This window comes from Symsagittifera roscoffensis, chromosome 7 (assembly GCF_963678635.1).
Source record: "Symsagittifera roscoffensis chromosome 7, txSymRosc1.1, whole genome shotgun sequence".
NCBI lineage: Eukaryota > Metazoa > Xenacoelomorpha > Acoela > Convolutidae > Symsagittifera > Symsagittifera roscoffensis.
In genome coordinates, this window is record NC_087068.1 from 49,197,793 (window position 1) to 49,219,611 (window position 21,819).

The window sequence follows — 21,819 nt, forward strand, 5'->3', positions numbered from 1 at the left end:
TTTGAAAAGAATGGTGGTTGTTTATTCAATCTTTGAAAAAATGTTAAGGATGTTTCTTTTGTTTTTGTATATTTATCTTTGATTAATATTTTACTATTTAGTATGTTAATTGTTGGTATATACTTTGAAATAAATGGTATTCCAATGATATTATATTTAATATCGGTGATATGGAATATTTGTTTAAATGGCTTATATAAAATTTTACTTTGTTCCATTGTTCTGGTAGGGAGGAGAAATAATTGGATTTTTCCGTAGTTTATCAATGTTGATCCTTGTGCTGTCGCTAGTTTGCTGGAGGTTTCAAGAGGTGTTAGCTTTGGGTGTAAGATTTTTATTTCATTCCATGTGGGAATGTTTATTATGTTTGATTCTGCTCCTGAATCAATTAAAAAATCTATTTCAAGGTCTGGTGGTTGAAATTCTTTATTTCTTGGGCTTTCTAAGAGAAATGGTATTGTCCAAATTTTTTCTTTGGGTTGTTCTTTTTGTATATTTTGATAAATGTGGTTTGTATTCAAGCATTTTGTTATGGTATTTTTATTGGTTTGATTTGTAGTGTTTATCTCATTTGTTTCTTGCGTCGTTGGTGTGGAATTTATGGGTGTAGTGTAATGATTTTGAAGAATTTGTGATTGATTTTCATATATATGTGATGGAAAGGGTTGTTCATATATGACAGATTCATAGTCATTTTCGACTTTTATCATATTGATATCAAGAGTGTTTTCAGTATCACTTTCTGAATCTGATGATGTACAGTTTATTTGATTGAGTTGTAACGTATCAGTTACTGTGTCATCAATACCTGGAGGGTCTGATGTTGTTTCTGGGTTAGCTTGTACTTGATTGATTTGTCTTTGATGTTTAGGTGTACTGCTTCTGTGACGATTATTAGAGTTATTGTAGTGATTATTATTTCGGTGTGGTGATTGGGAATAATTTCGATAGCGATTATTATAACTTGGGTGTCGGTTTTGTGAATTATTTCGCGATCTGTTTTGGTAATTATTGTTTGGTCTGTTATAGTTCGATCTATTATATGAGTTATTCCTTGATCGGTTGTTCGGGTAATTCTGGTTTCGGTTGTTTGAATAACTTCTGTTTCGATTATAGGAGTAGTTTCTATTCCTATTGTATGATGAATTTCGTGATTGGTTGTTTGGATAATAGTTATTTCTTGATTGAGAATTAGATCTAGAAACAAATCGTTGTGTATTTGAATTTGATCTGGAGTAGTTATTTCGACTATTCGGTCTATTGTAGTGATTTTGTGATGAATTATACGTGTTTCTTCGTTCTGGTGATCTTCCTCTATAACTTGAGTTATATGGAGATTGATTTCTTGTATAGCTTGTATTGTTTGGGAGTGGTTTTCCTGAACTGTTGTTGCTGTATACATTTTTGTTTGGTAGGTTTTGATCTTTTTTCATGTATTGATAAAATGATTTATTTGGTTCTTTGTATTTTTGAGGTTTATTTTGACTATCTTGTTGTTTTTGTCTACATTCGGAAATACTATGTCCGTATCGTCGGCAATAATTACACCATTTTTTGAAAGATGGTTTGCCTTTAAAGTTCGGGTTCTTTTCGTAAATATTGAGTATTTCAGTGATTTTTTCAACGAGATCTGTTTCTGATTCTTGTATATTATTAATATTAGTGGGAGTCGTTGCAATTTTGTTAACGTATTGTAATTTCAGATTTTCCGTTTCTTCTAATTTCATTGTGATTTCTGCTTGTTCTAGTTTGTCTACTAGTTTTCTAAAATCTAAATCGGGTTCTCGAATTGAAGAAGGATGTGATGCTCTCTTTTTTATTGCTATTTTCCTTAATTGTGGTGTTAAGGTCATCATTAAGATTTCTGTCATCTTAGTGTTTTTATAGTCATGTGTATTTAGTGAATATGCTTTTCGAACTAGTGTTTCGATTCTTACTGCTATTTGCTTGATGGTTTCGTTTGGTAATCTGCGAATTTCATTACATAAAACTCTTTGTTGTTGTTTGTTTCTTTCGGAGTCAAACATTTTTGAAAATTCTTGTGTAAATCTTTTCCAGTTTGATTTTATTTCTTGAGGTAGTACTGAAAACCATTTTTGGGCTGCGCCATCTAAGGTTGTTTGTATCAACGCTGTGCGTCGATGTATCCAGTTTTGATGTAGTGGCGTGTTAATTGGTTCAGGTCCAATATTTAAAATTAAATTTGCTGTTACTGCATTTAAGTAATCTTCTACAGAGTATTCAGGGTCTGTTCCTGTGAAAACCATTAAGGGTTTATTTGATGTTATTGATGATCCACCCATAAGGTATGGATTCATTGTCATTTGTAATGATTCAGCTGCATTTGGCATTTGAGAAAAATTTGAAAGTTGGTTTCTTGTTATTTCATGTTGTTGAAGATAATACGGGAGTGGTATTTCATTTTGCACTTGTGATGGTTGATACGAGTGTGTAGTCATTGGATTTTGTTGTTGAATTGGTTGAAAAGATTGTATATTAATTGGATTTGGTTGTTGAATTGGTTGTTGATATTGTGCATCTGTTGATTGTGGAGAAAAATTTCTATGGTTTGTACGTGTTTTCTGTATTCCTTGTCTACGATATTCTTGAGTATTTGGTGCAAATATATCTGGTTGTAAGAAATCTTCATCTGAGGATAAATAATCCATTTGATAAGATGTTTGTTTTTTATTTTTATTTTGTTGAAAAAATGGGTAATTTTCACTGCGATCCTGTGGAGGATTTGGTTGAAAATTTGTGGAATTATATTGGGCCGTTGGGTTATCCCAGTTTCGAGGTTTTGTATATTGATTAAAATTTCTTTGTGGTTTATAATTTGTTTTTGATGGATGTGTATAATTATAATTATGGTCTGCAAAGTTGTTTCTAGTGAATGTTTTGCGTGTTTTTGATGGTATTGTCATGGGTTTGTATGTTTGGTAATCCATATGTGAATATTTAGGGGCAACCGAAGGTTTAACGGTTGATTGTAAGGTTACCTGTGTTTGTGAAGGATTTGTATTTCTTGGTGTTGTTAAATTTGGGCGTATTGGTGAAATACTTTGTTGTGTAGTTGTTGTGTGTACAATTTCTTCATTTATGAAGTGTGATGGTGTCTGTATATCTTGTTGAGTAAGATTCCTAGTTCCATTGAGGTTTTCATTGTGTATGACTGTAGAGTTTAAACTATTATTTTGTGTATCGGGTAAAAATGTATTATAGTTTAATGGTGTTGCATCAATTGTTAATGGTATTACTCTTACATAATCTCTTATGTAAGATATTGTACCTATTGCTTGACTTGAGATTGATTGTGGAAAGTTTATAAATACGGGATGAGACCATTCGGGGTCCCAAACATAATCTGATTGTTCTGTGATAGCTGTATCATCGTTCGAGTTTTGGGGTCTAAAATTTTTTCTTGCTTGTGCAATTAAATCAATATTGTGTGTAAAATAATCTATTATGAACCATGCTAAAATTTTTTGTAAATCGTGTTTGGTATGTTGTGAAACGTCGTCTTTCGTGAAATTTTCTTTAATGATGTTTAAATAACTAGAGAGTAGTGTGATTTCATGTCGTACTCTTAAATGTTTAGATGTTTCTGTCGGTGAGACATTTGTTAATGGGAGTTCATTTTCTAATATCGAAATATAACTATATATTAGTGCGAAAACTTCATTGGTGAAAATGGAGTTTGCTCTTTGTGAGTTATGGTATTGTATGCTTTTTATATATTCTGAAAAAACTTTTGAAAATTCTAAATCAAGGTCGTCTGTTTGAATAGTGTATGTTCTATTATTATGGTTTGGGGAAGTGAATTCTATAGAGTAGATTCCATATTGTTGTGTTATGTTGCATATATCTTTTAGATAGTGATCTATGATTTGTCTTTTGATTTTTACATCGGGGAACTCTGTTTTACATGGACTGATTCCGGGTTCAAATAAATTTACGAGTAAATTTTGACAAAATATGTGTTGTCCTCTATCAGTATCTGCATCTACTATAAAAGGAAAGATTTCATCATCATCTGGAGTTTCGTCACCTGGGGTGTGCGTTGAACTCATTTTTTCGTTCGATGACTGTTAATATGTAATTATTAATGTGTCGAATTGGTTGATTCCAGTTGTATAGATGTACTGGTTTGTGTTTATACTGCTTTTTTATTCTTCTTTTTCCTCTTTGTGATGAATTTGAAGTTGTTTCTGAGTCAGAAAAATATAATTGATCGTGTTGTGGGTAATTTTTATCTATTGATTCTTTTAGTTTGTAGAGTTCGTCTAAACTGTTGGTTTCTGATTCTGAAAATGCGTTTCGATTTTTTGAAAATCTTTTTCGTGTTATTTGTCTTTGTTTAGTGATTATTTTTCTCTTTAGTGTTTGTCGTTTTGTTCGAATGTATCCAACTGTTTGTGTATGAGGTGTGATTACAAGGTCGTATTTTTTGTTATCTATTTCACAATTGTGTAAAACGATTGTTTGTTTATTCCCTAGGTTTTTAAATGACATAAGGTTTAGGATGACGGGTGCAAAAGGTTGTTAAATGATTTCTATTTTCCTAAACTGTTAGTTCTTACGATTTTTTGGTTAGCTTAACCTGGGTCTATTTGTTTAGGGTTGGAGAGAAAAGTATATCGATTCCAAAGAATGATTTTTACTTTCTCGTGACTAGTATAAGCTAAGGTGTTAACTTACTTAATCTTACTTAGGGGTAGTGATTGTGTTCAAGGGTTGGAGAATAGTAAATCGATCCACAAGGTTCAGGTATAATTAGAACGCGAGTAGTTCGTTAGATACTATTTTAAACTTACTAAGTCTAAGATTTATCCTGGGTCTGGTAAGAGGGGGGATCAAGTGAAGGATGAATAACCGAAGTTCTTCACTGTTTATCCTAATTTGAATGATTAGTTTTGTTTAAAAATTTCTATTAGTCTTGGGTCTTTAGAAAGGGTTGGGTAGTGAATCGACGTTTGAGGTCGTTAGACACTAATTAAGTGGGTGGGGGAGAACAAAGTTGTTCTGTTTGATCCAAGGATAAGCCTTGATGATCAAATTTAAAATGTAATGAAGTAGAAAATGATTTAAGATCCAAGGATAAGCCTTGATGATCTGGTTTTAAAATTAAGTGACTTTAAGTTTTAATGAGGTTTTAAATTTGTGTAAAGGAAAGATTTAGTATTTTATGATATTAGTGAGTTGATGATTGCTGTTATGTTTTAGGTGATGAAGCTGGAACAACAGGATGATTTATGATTACTAACCATTTATTGTCATGCTACTAATTTTTATTTTTATTTTTCAATAAATATTTTTCAAACATGTTTTGTATAATACTGCAGAATTTTAGGAAAACGATCTTAGATCTTTTTATCAATCGTTATTGTATAATATTAATTTTGTTTAGCGCCTGAGATGATTTTGAAGATTTACTTCAAGGTTTTATGTTTGCAAATGGAAATCTAAATTCATTGCAAGTAGTATTCGAAATATAAAAGTTTGTTCTGGCTTTTGCCGAACTATCATGTAACTATACGGCAAGTTTCTACTTTGTCGTATGTCGTCTTTGGTTCGATGTCTTCTTCCAATTCCGGGTAGTTCTATTATGGTTCGGAATATTGGCTCGGATCTATTGAGTCGGAGAGACATTTCAATTAAATTATTGTCGTATAACATTTTGTAAATGTTTTTGTCTAATTTCTAATCTAATTTTGGTTAATTCTAATCTAATAAGGTCTTGTTCGAGACTTATGGTCGCACCAGATGAGTTAGGACTGGAGTGTAACTCATAGAGTAATTTCGGATAGGGTACACCGTCTGCTCGTCACGCTATCTTATTTTCGGCCGGATAGATTCGTGCAACTTCTTAGTCTAATACCGATCCTAATCTTACTCTTATACTATCTAGTCTCAGGTTGTTTAACTAGTCTCTGCTAGGCTCAATAGATCTAGGGTATACTGGTTTATTGCGGCTGCTGAAGTGCTCGGGAGAGTCCAACTAATTTCTAAGTTAAATTCAAATCTCTCTGGTGCTGAAATTACAAGTAACTTCAGCACTTACAAATAAGTGGGTTGTTAGTTAGATGGATCATGATTGGTTAATATTAAATACTTTACATTGGTAAAACATTTAATTTATCCAATCATAAAATATAGTTTAGATCAGGTTCCACGACCTCAAAAAAGCTACTGCTTTTTACCATTAAGGCTACCCATACCCCAGAATAACAATGACAAACATCAAAAACCCCGCCCCGCTGTCGTGTTAGAATTAAAACAGTGGAGGGGGGAGGGCTATAAGGGAAAAGACTTTAATAAATAAAAGTCGAGGATTCCATTTTGAAGAATTTTGCTTTCAGGTTATCAAAACACATCAACAAAACTATCCCAACTCAATCGAAGATGTTATGCTGAATTGCATGTCGGTTTGGAAGCAGGCTAAGTCAACTACTCATAATAAAGTAGATCAACTTAAAGATGCATTCAGAAGGTGTAAGCGCGAAGATTTAGTGCACATGGTCGAACAGAAGCAAGCCGAAACTCAGATACCAACCGCAAGCCTCACAGTGGAAGAACATTAGAAACCAATGCATACTTTTTGCGACGTATACATAAACATAATGATAGTTAGCTCAACTGATATTGATATATTTAAATTTGCAGTCTTTTCAACTCCCTATTTATTCTGATTACTTATTTTTGAACGCTGACATTATCCCAAATGCATTACGGGCTTAAATTTTGTTCACACTGTTTTGAATCAATCTCGTTAATTCCACTCTATATTCGCGCTATGAAGGCAATTCTAGACTGTCGCTGCCAAAATTCAAAACTTGTAGACTTTTCAGACCAAGGCTTATATAAAATCTACAATGTGGACCGTAAGAAAATATGAAACGTAATAAGTGCAATACCAAGAAATTGGGATTAACTTAAACCAAATAGTATTTTTTATCAATAAAGTCTCAAAAACTCTATTGTAAATGATTAAAATCAATTATAATGGTTTATATTACATTGAAATAAAAAGTATTGGGATTATCAACCTATTTTGATGGGGTTATAAAGATTTATTTTGTTATTTTTCTAGATACTGACTATAATGTGACTAAATAACCGACTGTGATCCATGAACGCTCGGTGTGGGTTGTTTTTTAAAAAAAATTCTTTCGAGCAGGTTTTTTAAAATGTTATCTTTTCAGAGTGTCAGAACTCACTCAATAGGAAAATTTTATGTTGAACACCATTTTATCACTAAACAACCAACTCGATTCAGTTCATGCTTTTGCAAAACTTTACAGTAAGCGAGACGGCTCATGTCAAGGCAAAGCCTTTGACGTTTCGACTGACTGCCTGTAACGTCTATGAAATAAGTTTTTTTTGGTCTGATTTTTACAAAAATTTAAAGGATACATATGCTTCTGGTTTTTTTTAATCAATCAAATTATTTTTGGCGATTGAAAAATAATTGTTAGCAAAAGTTTTTATCCAATAAGCAAATCATCTCTCTGGGTGGGAAAAAAAGATTCTTCACCTGAAGTCTTTTTGGATCATGTTAACTATTTCCCCCCTATTGCAATAGGGGGGATAGTTAACAAGGTTTGGATGAAATTTATTGAAATAACGTCAACCAATAGGAATGCGAATTGAAATAACGTCAACCAATATGAATGCGACAGAACACATTTTTGAGAAATACAAAACCAATCCAGTTGAGCGTAAATGAAATGTGTTTTAATAGGGGGGAGGGGGGATTCTTTAGAAGGTACCATAGGGGGGGGAAAACATGATCCGCCTTTTTTGACGGAAACATGATGATTCGAAATGGCCAAAATGATTTTGTTGTGGATTAATTTCTGCACTCTTTGAAAACTTTACTTTGATGACGCTCGAAATGACGCTCAAAATGACGCTTCAAAAATGCTCGAAATATATTTGAGGTCAGCTAATTGGTTGTACTTGATTCTTATGCGAGCCAAATGTTAACACTTAGCTAACTTATTCTGGCTGTATTAGAGCAAAAATTGAATAGAAATTTAATTTTTCGGTTCCACTTTTGCCAAAAGCTTTTCACTCACCCGCTATATAATGTGCAAAAAAATGTTTTTATCATCCAGTAAATTGAAAAAAAAATTCAAACTGCTTACTTCAGTTCAACTTGTTAAAATTCTGAGCAGATTAAAATCGCTTCTTACGCGTAAATATCACGAATAAAATTGCGCCGTAACTGGCACAATTTGGAGGAATTGGCAGTTTTCAAACTACAACAAGACTGCTCGTATCAGGGCGAAGCGCTGAATGTTCCGACTGCCTTTTAAGGTTTTATGGAGCAGTAATAACATTAAAAAATTATATGTATTAAAAAAAATGAAACTTTTTTTTTCTTAAATTTGAAATTTTTTATGAAAATCATCCCCTCACACGCCATATAAAGTAGAAAAGGATAGATTTTACTCCTTGTAACAAATCAATTATGGCAAATAAGCTTCTTACAAACAATTTGGAACGATTTCTAAGACGGATTAAATCTCCGCTTACGCGTTAATAGCGCGAAACATATCGCACGTTAATTGTCCCAAATTGGCCAACATGGCAATCTTTAAACCCCCATAACTTTACAAAAAATGATCACAGGTGAAATATCTTTTCAAATTTAAGCTCAGGACAACCATACCTTTCGAATGATAAAAAAAAATTCTGTCAAAAATGGCTAGTTAAAAAGTCGAAATTTGTGTGAAGAAAAAAAACCCACCCGAGCACAAATATTCCGTTACTTTCGTATCGAGAGTCGGAACAAAAAATTTTCAAGAAATAATCACAGGTGGCATATTTGAATGCAGGACGTACGTCACTTATTTTCAAAATTTCAAATTTTCTCAACAAAACTGGCTAGAGTTATTAAGTCAAAGTTAATTTTAAAGAAATAAAAAAGCCACACCGAGCACTAATATCACGTCACATCAGATTAATCTGATTTTTGTTCCAATTTTCGATACGAAAGTAACGGAATATTTGTGCTCGGGGTGGATTTTTTCAGACAAATGTCGATTTTTTAACTAGCCATTTTTGACGGAATTTTTTTTATCATTCGAAAGGTATTGTTGTCCCGAGCATAAATTTGAAAAAATACTTCATCTGTGATCATTTTCCTTTAAGTTATGGGGGTTTAAAGATTTTAAATTAACGCGCGATATATTTTGCACTATTAACGCGTAAGCGCAGATTTAATCCGTCTCATAAATCGTTCCAAATTGATTGAAACTTATTTGCCATAATTGATTTGTTACAAACAGCAAAATCTATTCTTTTGTACTTTATATGGCGTGTGGGGGGATGATTTCATTAAAAAAAGTTTCAATTTTTTTTTCATTTTGTTTTATTACATTTAATTTTTATGATACTACTGCTCCATAAACCTTAAATTGCAGTCGGAACATTCAGGGCTTCGCCCTGATACGAGCAATCTTGTCTTGTTTTTTATGTCAAGGGTTAAGGGTTTGTAAGTTTGACTGAAACCATTTATGCTCTTATTTTAACTATGAACACCTCAGAACGCGCTCGTGGGATGACCATTTTTAAAGGAAGTTAAATGTTTGGGATCTTGTTAACTACCCCCCCCCCCCCCCTATTGAAATAGGGGGAAATAATTAACAAGGTATAAAATTCGTATATGCTTAATTATTCAGTTCTTTCTTCTTTATAGGGGGGGGGGTTCTTTACAAGGTACCATAGGGGGGAGGGAATAGTTAACAAGATACAATGTTTGGAAGCTGAGTAGAAATGCGGTTTGACTGGTTGATTTTTTTAATTAACTCCTTCAATTGTTTAACAGTTGGCTCCCGGTTGCTTATATTTGCGGATTCCGCTTACAAATTTTGCGGATTCCACTTACATTTGCGGATTCCACTTACATTTTGTGGAATACACTTACAGTTGCGGAATTCAAAACAGCTAGCTATATTCGCTTGTTGCGGATTCCGCGGCACAACAAATGTGCCGACAGAATTTATGTTACAGGTATTTGTACGCGGAATCCACAGAAGTTTTGTAAGTGGAATCCACTGATTTTTTGGAACAAGTTTAAAGGTTTGTCTATGGAATCCAGGAACATGCAGACACAAAACTGTGCGCCTATCGAGTGCACAGTTTGGCCTCGTAATGATAGTCGGAGTCAATTATCTGACTTTGTTGCCGAAATTTTTCCCTCAAATCCAGAACTTATAAGTGAGTCGGATATTTTCTCGAATATTTTGGACACCAAAATTTGATTGCATTCGGCAGTGGTACCTTTCAACTTTTTGCTAGATGCTGGTTCATCATAGTCGAGAACTAAAAACTCGTCCGCGAAGCTTGGTTCCTGTTTTGGATCTAAAATTTTTACAAACAACCGTTCACCGAAAAGAGGGACGTGAAACAATATCAGAAGATTTACTTCCTGGCAAGCTATCAATTTCAGAAACTGGGAAACTCCACCTCCTGAATATTCTTTAAAAAGTCGACAATTTTTGGTTTCCCAACTACACCGAAGTTTGAGAAGACAACTGGATGTGACTTAGCTTGGAGTCCCTAAGATATGCCGGTGATATTGATATCGGACAGTCTGGTGGGCTATTTGCTTGCGTCAGACGGGTTTGGGCGGTGTCTTCTAAGTCTAACTAATGTAAGGGTTTGAGTTTACTTAGTTTGTGTCAGCGGAAGTCGCTAATGGACTGAAGACGCCTGTCAACTTAAGAAATCAGTTTATAGGCCTTTTCTAGCAATGTCTCTACAGAAAAACCAACAAATCATCCTTTCACTACCACTAAAATCCTACCTCAAATAAGGGGATATAAAAATCAGTCTTGTGTAAAGTATTCTGTAGTAGTTTTTGTAGCCGGACATTTAGAATCTGGACCGGAATCTTGGAATATTAGAAATTTTTGATCTCAACGACCAAATGAACGAATTTTTTCTTCAGGTTTTTGTCGTTTTCTTAGCAAACATTTTTTTACATAGAGTTCAAACTTTGATAAACACTAGATAAAACTATTTGGAAGGACTTGGCCCGGCTAAAATTTGAAAAATCTTTTTCAAAGGCGTAAAAAAACTAGTATATCTTAAATAGTTTTGGAGGTGCTCTTGCTGTGGAGACATCCTCGCAAACAAAATAACAAATTTTTGAATTTATGGGCTTAAACTACTTGTTGGTGAAGCTTATGAGGATGAATTACTCTTTATGTCGCCAAAAAATGACAGATAACAGAACTGGAAAAGTTACTTGACCCGGTGTCAAAAAACTGTCTTCATTTTTAACGACCAACACATTAGAAAGTTCTTGGGAGCTTACATCAGAAAGTTGGACAAAAACTAGACATAACAAAACTGCTAATGAGAAATCTGTGTATAGATTGGAGCAGGCCGCTTCTGTCAAAACCCGTAAAACTACTCTCATGTTGCCGATTAAGAGCGTACGGCATTCAAAAATGATTTTTTGTGTTTCTGATAAAAACTTACTTTGAAGAATTCGTACAATTTGTGGATTGAAACGTTAAATACTTAATACTTAAAATACTAACGCAACTACAGTTATTAGGTTTTAGTTGAGACAGGAATGATATTGATAAAAACTGAACTTGATCTACAGGATCTTCAATATTGGTAGGACCAATCTAACGGAGTGGATACAGTCAAGATTTGGCAAAATCAGTGTAAATAAAAAAAAACAAACCAGCGATGACAGCAACTCCGAATTTTCTGGGCTGTTAGTATCTTTCTGTTTTTTAAAAGTAAAGACAGTAGTTCTGAAAACGTTTAATTTGGTTCCGACATTGACCTCAAAACTTTCCACTCTGGATGCTTTGCAAAAACTAGGAACCAAAATTAATTGTTCTCAAAATATGCTTCTGAACACCGGCACCGAAGTTTTATGGATAAAAATTTTTCATATAGGAATTTTGTTGAACAAACTGTTGCCTATATAATCGATTAACGTGGCTAAATTAGGCAACGTAATGGCTGTTCAATCCATTATAATCGATTTTTCACAAAAAAAAACAATAATCCATTGCAAATCATTATAATCGTAGTCCCCCATGCCCCCCCCCCCCCCGCTACGCCCTTCTTCCTCGCCAACACCTCCCTCCAGCTGCCCCCATGTCCCCCACCCACGTCGCCCCCACGTCACCCAATATGCCCTGTCCCCCTTTGCAACTCTTCAACCCGCATTGACACCCCCACCCATACCCACCAATCACCTTCACCGAACAACCCCACATCACCGCCGACCGGAATAAGTAACTTCGGGGTAGAGGTTAAACGTGGGTGGGGGTGTGGGGTATATTGTGCGGTTTTGAATAACAAAATAAATGCAGGAAAAAGTCCGTAAACAGCTTATAATAAAACGCAATTGAAAATAAGAAAAAAGTTCCAATTTAGCAAGACCACAGAATAACTAACTTAAGTTTATACTTATTATGATCAAATGAAAATATCACACAAAAAGATTTTAACAATTGATTATAATCCATGATAATTTGTTATAATTTATTATGTTTCGTTCAATAATTTTTTAAAAAATTAAAATGAAAATTATTGATTATAATCAATTGGAAATGAATTTTATTGTTTCAAAAATTATAAAAATTTGATCAATTTCTAATCAATCATAATAGATTTTTTTTTCGAATTTTAGAGAGACAGGCTTTAAAAAAGTAAAACAATTTTCTGTAGTTCATGAAACTTCAGTGCGGGCACGCGAGATTTAGAAAAGTTTTCTAAAAGCTGAGATTAATTATTGCAAAAATTAATAAAAGCCTAAACCGTTTGCCAAGTAAAAAGAGTAAAAATCAGACTCTAAAAGCCATTTACACGTGTTATGAATCCAATTTTCAACGTTACCAACAAAAATACTGAGAAGTTTAAGCGATGGCTCGTAAAAAATTATTTGCCAATTAAAAACTTTTTTAATTAAAGCAAAAAATCTGCTAGTTTAAAAAACTAAAAGTGATACTAAGCTAAAAAAAATTGCTTGTTGGCAAATATCGTTGCTCAACGTACAAAAACTTGCTCTCTCCTTCTCTGCTTTTTTTGCAAAGAAAAGTTTAAGAAGCGGTTGAAGTTATTCTAGAAAATGAATTAGATTTTGAACTAAACTTCATCCTAGCTGCCCGTGTGAAGAATGATCTGATGTGAAAGTTAAAATAAAATTTTCAATTTTGCTTCTGGAAAAAAGCAATAATAGATACAAGTTAATTCCCTGAGTTCAATCTCGATTTTATTGAACTTTGAACTCATATTCATTGCATAAAAGTGATTTTTTGTTTCGAGTTCTTGCCATCGTAATTTTTCAAAAATTAAAAAAACCGTCAAAAAATTCACTGTTTGTTTTGGGAGAAAACGTTTTGGGAAAACGCCATTCGCACAAATTGGAACAAATCGTTTTTTGAATTCCTCTGCTTAAAATCTAAAATCTCATGAGAAAAAATATAACTATGTTTTTTATGTTATCCCAGGTTTGAAAACAGCTAGACGTTTTCTATATTTCGAGTGCTGGAAAAAGATTTTGATTTCTAGTTTTCTAAGATGCAAGCAGGCAAACAAACAAGAATGCTCGTATCAGTGCAAAACCTTGATGGTCACGACTCGTTTGTAAGCTTTATGGAGAAGTGTTCACTTTCAAAAACTCTGATAACCATTTCAAAAAAATGACCTCATGACTCCATAATGTGCATTTTTCGAATTTTAAGCAGAGTCCACAACACGCCGAAAACAGTTTTGTCGCAACATTGTAGTTTTATTTGATCTTCTCTGCTGCCAATTTACATTCCATAAAGAGAACAAATAGTTATAACACTATATTGCACAAAATCGCTCCAAAAGTTTATTTTGCTGAATCCGCAAAAAATTGCGTAATTCGGAACAGTTTTTCTAATCCACACAGAAGAAAATAAATTTTTATTTTGAAAGTATGCTGTCTTGGAAATCGCAACCATAAGCGGAATCCGAAAACTCTAAGTGGAATCTACATTTTGTTTGCGGCATCCAACAACAAATATAATTATCTACATTTTTGATACTGATTCTGTTTTTTTTGTTGGTCATCAACGAGACTTTCGATTTATTATAATCTGATTTACTGACAACATTTCATTTCAGCTAAAATCCACCAGTGAAGTCTTAAATACTGAAAAATCAATCATAAAAAACATTAACAGCTCTCCAATCTCAAGCACTGAAAAAAAGAAGTTAACTGATATAAGCTAAATCAAGAATTATTCTTCAAAAAATTTAATTTTAATTTGACCTTCATCGTAAGGTTTTCAAAATAAATTATGCAAGACTTTTCTTCTACTCCGAATTTTAATCCGAACTTTGAAATAGGAGATAAAAACGAATAATTTAGGACTAGACAAATTGAAATGATAATCTTATATGCTGATAATGCAACATAATTAGGTCAGATTTTAGTGAATAGCAAATAACTAGGTCAAAAGTAAGAGCTTTTTATCACATACAAACTACCAAGTCACAAACAAAACTCCAAAACTCGCTAGTCCAAAAAAAGGTTTTGCCTATTCAATATTATGATATAATTCCCGAAAAAAATCCCCAAAACATTTGCTGGCTTATTTAACCAAAATATTAAAGAGGTACATTTTAGTTAAAGCTGTACATTTTAGTAAAACATTGATGTAAGGTTTGCTCGTGAATTCCGCTGACAGTGGATTTTCAGTCCGTTTCCGTTTTCCATTTTGAAGACAATAATTGTAGCTCTAGTTTTTAATTGGTTATCCACAAGAATTGGTTTAGTTCAGTTTATCAAACAAAATTGCAGAATCCGTTTATGATTTGTGGAATGCACTCACATTTGCGGATTCCGCTAATATTTTTGCAGATTCCACTCACCTTTTCTGCGGATTCCAATCAAGTTTGCGGAATCCACTTAAATTTTGCGGAATCAGTTTATAGTTGTGGATTTCAGAACAGCTAGATATATTCAGTGTTTGCGGAATCCGCGACAAAACAATTGTACCACAAAATAACAGGTATTCGTACAAGGAATCCAGGGAAAATTTGTAAGTGGAATCCACTCATATTTTGAAACTTGTTTAAAGACTTTTCTCCGGATTCTATTGAACCCTCATAATAAAAAAGATATCGAAGTTTCTTTTTGAAAATTTTTTGGAAATCATCTCCGACGCTATGTGAAAAACAATGATAAGTTTTGCATGTAGCAAAAATTTAAATAAACTAAATAGCAAGCCTCAAAACCATTACGAAACTATTTCTAAACACGAATTAAGTCTCTGCCTACGCGTTAGTCGCAAGAAATCTATCGCGCGTTTACTGCGCCAAATTGGCAATCTTTGAACCCCAATAACTTTATAAAAATTGTAACTGGTAAGAAAACATTTTAAATTTGAGAACAAGACAACAAAACATTTTGAATGATATGTTTAAAAGTTCTGCCAAAATTTGCTAATTACAAAATCGATGTTTGTCTGGACAAAAAATAACCACCCGAGGACAATATTGCGCTACTTTCTTCGAAAATCGCAAAAAATTGTTTGCTGTGCCAGGGTGCCGAAAATTGCTTTAAATTAAATAAAAACAGTTATATATAAAAAATGCTATTTTTACAATAGCGAGATAAAAAAAGTACAAATCAAAGTACAATATCTCAGTTTTTACGTTTCTGCCAGCCAGTGAGAGCAGTCATTGAAAACAAAACATTTGATGTTATCCTAGGGTGCCGATTATTATTATTGATGCGATTAAAATTATCGCTCCTGAAAAAATATATTTTGCTTATACCTTTCAATCTCAGCCTTTTGTTTCTTCAGGCAAGCAGAAGCAAAAATTAAATTCGTGTGATGTGATCCCAGTAATCCGGAAATTCAAAGGTATTAAGTTTTTCTAAATTGAGAAAAACTAGCATTTCATCAACAAATTTAGTTGCTCGATCTACATTATCTCAGTTTGTACTTTTTTGTCGGAATGAAAGGCAAATCTAATAAAAAGTGGTGATTTTATCCAAAGGTGCCGAATAATTTCGGCATTAATTTTGGAATGAAAGCAAAATTGCTTTTTAAATTGCTTTCGACGGAATTTCGCTTCAAGAACAGTCTAAAACTTTCACAGATGTTTTACTTCGGTGGCTCTATCCATAAATATTTTGATCAGAGTAATAAAAAAGATTATGATTTATATTTTGAAGTCCTTCGTTTTCAAGAAGACCAGTTGCAACTTAGATCATATGCTCAAATTTTATACGTAAGTCAGATAACTGAAACAATCAAAATTTCTACATTTAACTCTGGAAATTCAAATCTAAAGCTTTTCCATGTGCATAGCTTTGGACCAGGGAAGCATCTAGGATTTTATCGAGAGGAGGGGGTGCAAATGTGTTTCTTTTTTGTGTTTCTTCACGATGACCAAACTGATCTAGCAATTTTTCACAAAACGCGAACTGAACACTTTGTTTTGCAAATAAAGTATGCGCGGCAGCCTTAATATAGTCAAAAAAATTTAGTCAAAAAATATAGTTAAAAAATTTGAACCTTCGTATGAAAATTTCGGCCAAAAAATTGAACTTTTTTGATGCGCGCTTTCCGTGAAATTGGTAGTTATTGAAGCCGAAGCCTTTTTTTAAAAAACTTTTAGGGTTGGTAGCCCGAAACGATTCATAATAATCATAATAATATGTTTGTTTGCAATATAAATTTCATTCACTGTAAAATTTATTACACTTACAACTAAAATAAATCTCATTGCGAAAATGCAGTGGAACTTTGCAACCCGTTTTCAGGCTCTGATCCTGCTCTGACTTCTGTTGGTTTTTAATGTCGATAGTTTATCTATAAATCATAAAAAGGATTTAGTGAAAAAAATTTAGTGTATGTGTACCCTTGAAAACATTGTTATTTTACTCAAAAATGAACTTAACCAGTTGATAAGTTCCTAGAAGGAATTTTACCGATAGCTCATGGTTGAAGACTTGTACGATTTGTAACTGATGTTCTGTGCAGCTTTGAATCCAGGTTACAAAATCTGGGAAGTATTTTAAAACAAAGATGAAAGTTTTTATAATTCTAACATTTATCGACATTTTTTATTACCCGTTGAGTGCACAGATATCTGCCTAGCTAAAACTCCTCATTCAAAACCGTATTCAAAATTTCAGTTCTAGCTTCATGAATTACGACCGATTTGCACTTTTCTTCACAAAACCTCAAAAATAGTAACCATGATAACTCATGGATATGTAATTCTTTTATCAAGTAACTTTTTAGTTTTTGTCTTGTTTCGTCTATGCTCTCGTTTCTTCTCTAAAAACAAAAAATTTTCAGAAGTTGCTTGGTTTTAAGTTCAATTCTTTCTATTGTAGTTTTGTTGGTTGACGCGTAAACCACAACCCGTATTGCAAAATGGGTTTTACATAAGCGTTAAATGCTTTCAATAGTTGATCTTCACTTAAAAATTTTCTCAAAATGTAATGCATAATATAAAACCTCGACAAATTTTTTCAATTTTTGGATGTGATCAATAAAGGAAAACTTTGATTTAATTTAAACCCCTAAGTCAGGGAACGATTGTTTCTCTTTCATAGTTTTTGCATTCAATTTTACATCTGATTTTCCGCTGCTCTTTTAGATAGTATCATTTTTTTGTTTTTTCTTCATTTAAAGTCCACTTGTTTCTTTTCTAACTAATTTGCTGCTTTGTCCAAAGTTTCCTGGTGTCTACGGGTTAACTCACTGTTTCTAGCTGTAATGGGATTCCAGAAGGTCCAAAACAGGTCCACAAAAGCCATATGGGTCCTATTTCTCCAGTAAAGGCTTGTGGTTAACTGCATCCAAGGTTTTTTAAGGTCGAGGAATTTGCACGGTGCGTTCGTGGTCTTAGAGTTGCACTCCTTGTGTACTCGTATTGTACTCCTTTTTGACCTGAATGGCCAAACTGGAAATTTCGTATTTATTGATACTATGTGAGATATTCATTCATTCTGTATAAATGACCCGCTCAAAACTTTAAGCTAAAACTGGTAAAAAAAGAAATTGGCCTGTAATTTGATGGTTCTAGATCATTGCTTTTTTTGAAGAGAGATTTGACTTTAGTAATTCTGAAACTGTCTGGAAAAACTACTGGAAGCAAAATTGGACAATTTTTTAAAATAAATTAATGGTTTTTAAGTCCATATGTATCTAAAGTGAACTTCGTTTTTTAGCGATTCGATTATAGTTGATACTTCAGCTAAATGTCAGATAAAACATTGACTCTTAACTCTTTTGAGTTATTGAAATTCTTCGCCAATTTTTTGACAAAACTTGCAAAATTTTTGTTCAATTTATCAATTTTTTTCAACCATGTCGTTGTTTTTGGTAGCACATGTTAGATCGTTATACAGACGGAAAAAAAACTTTGCCAAAGCTATTGGACTCCATTTGAAGCTTTTCTCTGTTTTCTGTGCTTCCAGTTCTTGAAAATTACCCTACGCCGATGTTTTTTTGATGCTGCATTTTCACTACCCAGTGTTTCGAAGTTATTCTAATTGATGTTTACTCACGTAAAATTGATTCAAAATTTATCTGAGTTTTTCGTTCCACAAAAAAAAAAATCAGCGCAATTCAACTGGTTATTTTTGAAGTAAATTATCAATTTATTTTTGCAGAAAGATTGTACTACGGTCGGAATTTGGACACAAAAAGTTCATTTTGCATGTTTGTGATGTTGCGAATAAAATCACTATAATGTTCAATTACAGATGTTTTGAAGATGGTTACTAACTTTTTACATTGAAAAAAAGTAGATCTATACACGCCTTCCTGGTCTTAATTTCTCTGGTTGGTTGTTTTCCATTTTCTAGAAAATAGTTTCCATTTAGTATGCTTATCAGTTCAGAGAGTCTTGTATTTTATAAAACACTAATATTAAAAACACCAAAAAGTAATTTATGTGTAGATAGTGCTTTTATAAAATCATTCAAAAAGTTTCGTAGTATCAGGAGTGTCTGAGTTTTTCACCGCGCTAGGAGGAATACAAACACACCTCATAATTGTTTTTTTTTAATATTTCATTTGTAATTTTGGTGCTTAATACTTGAATGTTGTTTTTGCTGGTTGTTTTTTTATTTCTTAATTTACTAACAATTTTATTTAAGTTTTACGCCTCCTCCACTATGCTTATTAGAACTTTGAATGAGAAGAAGATGATACTCAATATGTTTAAAAGTAACGAAGTTCTAGCTGTGCAAACGCCAGGTTTCGGTGCAACATATAACGATAGGCAAATAATTTAGTTAGGCTAATTTCAAACTCGTCTATAATTTTTAGTATTGATCTTATAATTTACAAAAGAATTTGCTCAGTAGTTTTCATGGTTCACTGCTTTGTATGTTTCTGTTGATCTGTGATAGAAAACAAATTTTAACAAGTTGGTCAAACAATCACAAACTCCCTCACTTGGCCTAAAAATTTTTTCTTCTACGTCCTTATAATTTTACGCTGTTCTTGTTTAGAAACAATTTCCCTTATTTTGCTGTTTTAGAGAAAATTAATTTTCTTTGTTTGCTGAGTAGTCAATTCAAGAGAATAGAAGATGCCACCTTCCTAAATCTGCCCCTTAATCATTTGCGAAGTTTGACTATCATTATGAAAAAAAATTTGCGATCGTTTCTTTCAGAAATGCACAGATATTCATAGAAAGTGGGCATTTATAATTCATATGGTTGAAAGTTTGAAGCGAGTTTCATATAAATAGAATCAATCACATTTTTTTAAATTCATTCTTTTGTATGCATTGGTCAAACCGCAATTGAACACAAGAATAGCTGGTTAATGTGCAATTAGCACATCATGTTCCGACCATAGTCTTGAAAAAAAAATGTTTTCTCAAGTTAATGTCGTCTTGTTTGGAAATAATTTCCCTAAATTTACTGTTTTAGAGACAAAATAAATTTCTTGATTTGCTGTCTTTAATTCACTGATGAGACGCAAAACTTTCTCATTGATATATAATGAATTACAAAAAATTGAAAAATCAAATAAGTATTGATTTCAAAATAAAAAATCAAAAACAATTTCAATGTTAAAATCACAGAAAACACAAAAGTTTACTCGCAAAACCAGTCCATTTGCCCTTTCCAGGCTTAAAAAATTGCGTTATCACAACCAATTTGGGGCGCTCGCAATATCACAAGACGGAAAAAAGGAACTGAGAATCTGAGTTTGTTCTGAAAAATGTTTTGACAGAATAAAAAATAGATTAATGTTTTTGGGTTTAGTTGTATCCAAACCAATTTGAGGAAAAACCCAACAAAGTCTCTTCTTGAGTTCAACGAAAAAATCTAAAAACAATAGTTTGACTACTATACTAAATTTTAGTTAGGGCAGCGTAGCACAACGTTTTTGCATCAACGCATTACACTTTTTGCTTAATAAAAACACAAAATATAAAGTACGCACCAAAAAAATTCAGTTTGGGTAACTGCTTACAGTTTATGAGTCTGTTTGTTGCTCATATATTTTTTTTTCCTGATGGCGAGACTCTTTTATTTGCACCTCTTCTGCTTTTGTTAACCTCACCATTTTTTTCTCAACCTCAACCTCAAATGAAAGAACAAAAGAAGATCATAGGGAGCGTCTTTCTTGCGAAATCCGCTTACAATTCACAAAATACACAAATTGACCTCGTAATGGAAAACAAAAAGAATAAAACTAAAACACACCCGAGTACAAAATTTCTCCCCATTTTCAATGGTAGGAACAATCCTTCACTCTACTTAAAAGCTATTGTAGACGACCGGAATTATTTAACATATTTTTATGGCTTTACTCATTGCTGTTCGTATCAGCGCAACACCCTCACTCCTTTCATTGCTTTATCTACAACTAAAGACGGGAAGTTTTGATACTATTATGGGTAAATCTGACCGGTTTGATAGATAAATTAAGACCAAAACCTTCCGAAACCATTCAAAGATGCAAAAATGTCTAAATGAACTGAACCAAATTGGTTTTTTGGCATTGAAATTGATTTTTCCACTACACTCGGAACTCATTTAGAACCAAGTTTGTTGAGATTTTGATTGTTTTCAGACTTAAAGGATTATATAAAATAAGTAATAATTAATTAGTCTACAGGTTATGATAAATGCGGTTTTTTTCGTCAACGAATGCAATTTTTTATTGCATTTATTGTAAAAATTAGAAAACAATCAAGTAGTTTTTTGTTGAATTTTTAACTAAAGTCGGTCGGAAGAAAATTGAATAGATTTGAGTTCAATTGTTTTTAACCAAATCGACCTCAGCATTCTTAATAATCATTTTTTAAAATCAATTTTAACTTTTTGGATTTGTTTTAAGCGAAGGTTTTTGCCCGGCAAAGTATTCGCGCCAGAAAGGTTTTATTTCCTTTCAAGTTTCATTTCAAGTGTCAAGGCAAATTTTGTCTTTGTTTCTCCTCGAGGTCAACCGACTGTTTGCTCTCAAGTTTTCTATTTATTTACAAAATGAGTACCAAAAGATTGTGAGGGGTCAATTCAAGAGAATAGAATATGCCCCCTCCCTAAACCTGCCCCTTCATAATTTGCGAATTTTGAATATCATATTGAAAAAAAGAATTTGCGATCATTTTGTTTCAGAAAGGCAGAGATGATCTTTGAAAGTGGGCATTTACAATTCATATGGTTGAAAATTTGAAGCGAGTTTCATTTAAAAAAAATCAGTCACAATTTATTCAATTCATTCTTTTGTATGCATTTCTTCAATTCACAAAAAAACACAAATTGACCTCGTAATGGGAAAACAAAAAGAAAAAAAATAAAACACACCCGAATACAAA

General features: G+C 32.8%; 2 protein-coding genes across 7 annotated transcripts in view; both read left to right on the plus strand.

Annotated features, from left to right (window-relative positions):
* LOC134851238 (uncharacterized) overlaps positions 1-6,614 on the plus strand; it is a 28,317-nt gene extending 21,703 nt beyond the window's left edge. Inside the window, exon 8 of the mRNA XM_063867235.1 lies at positions 6,360-6,614. Coding sequence (XP_063723305.1) covers positions 6,360-6,581 — 222 coding nt within the window. The 3' untranslated portion in view covers positions 6,582-6,614. The remainder of the gene's footprint in view (positions 1-6,359) is intronic.
* LOC134851632 (uncharacterized) overlaps positions 1-21,819 on the plus strand; it is a 350,773-nt gene that overhangs the window by 190,981 nt on the left and 137,973 nt on the right. The gene's annotated exons all lie outside the window — the stretch shown is intronic.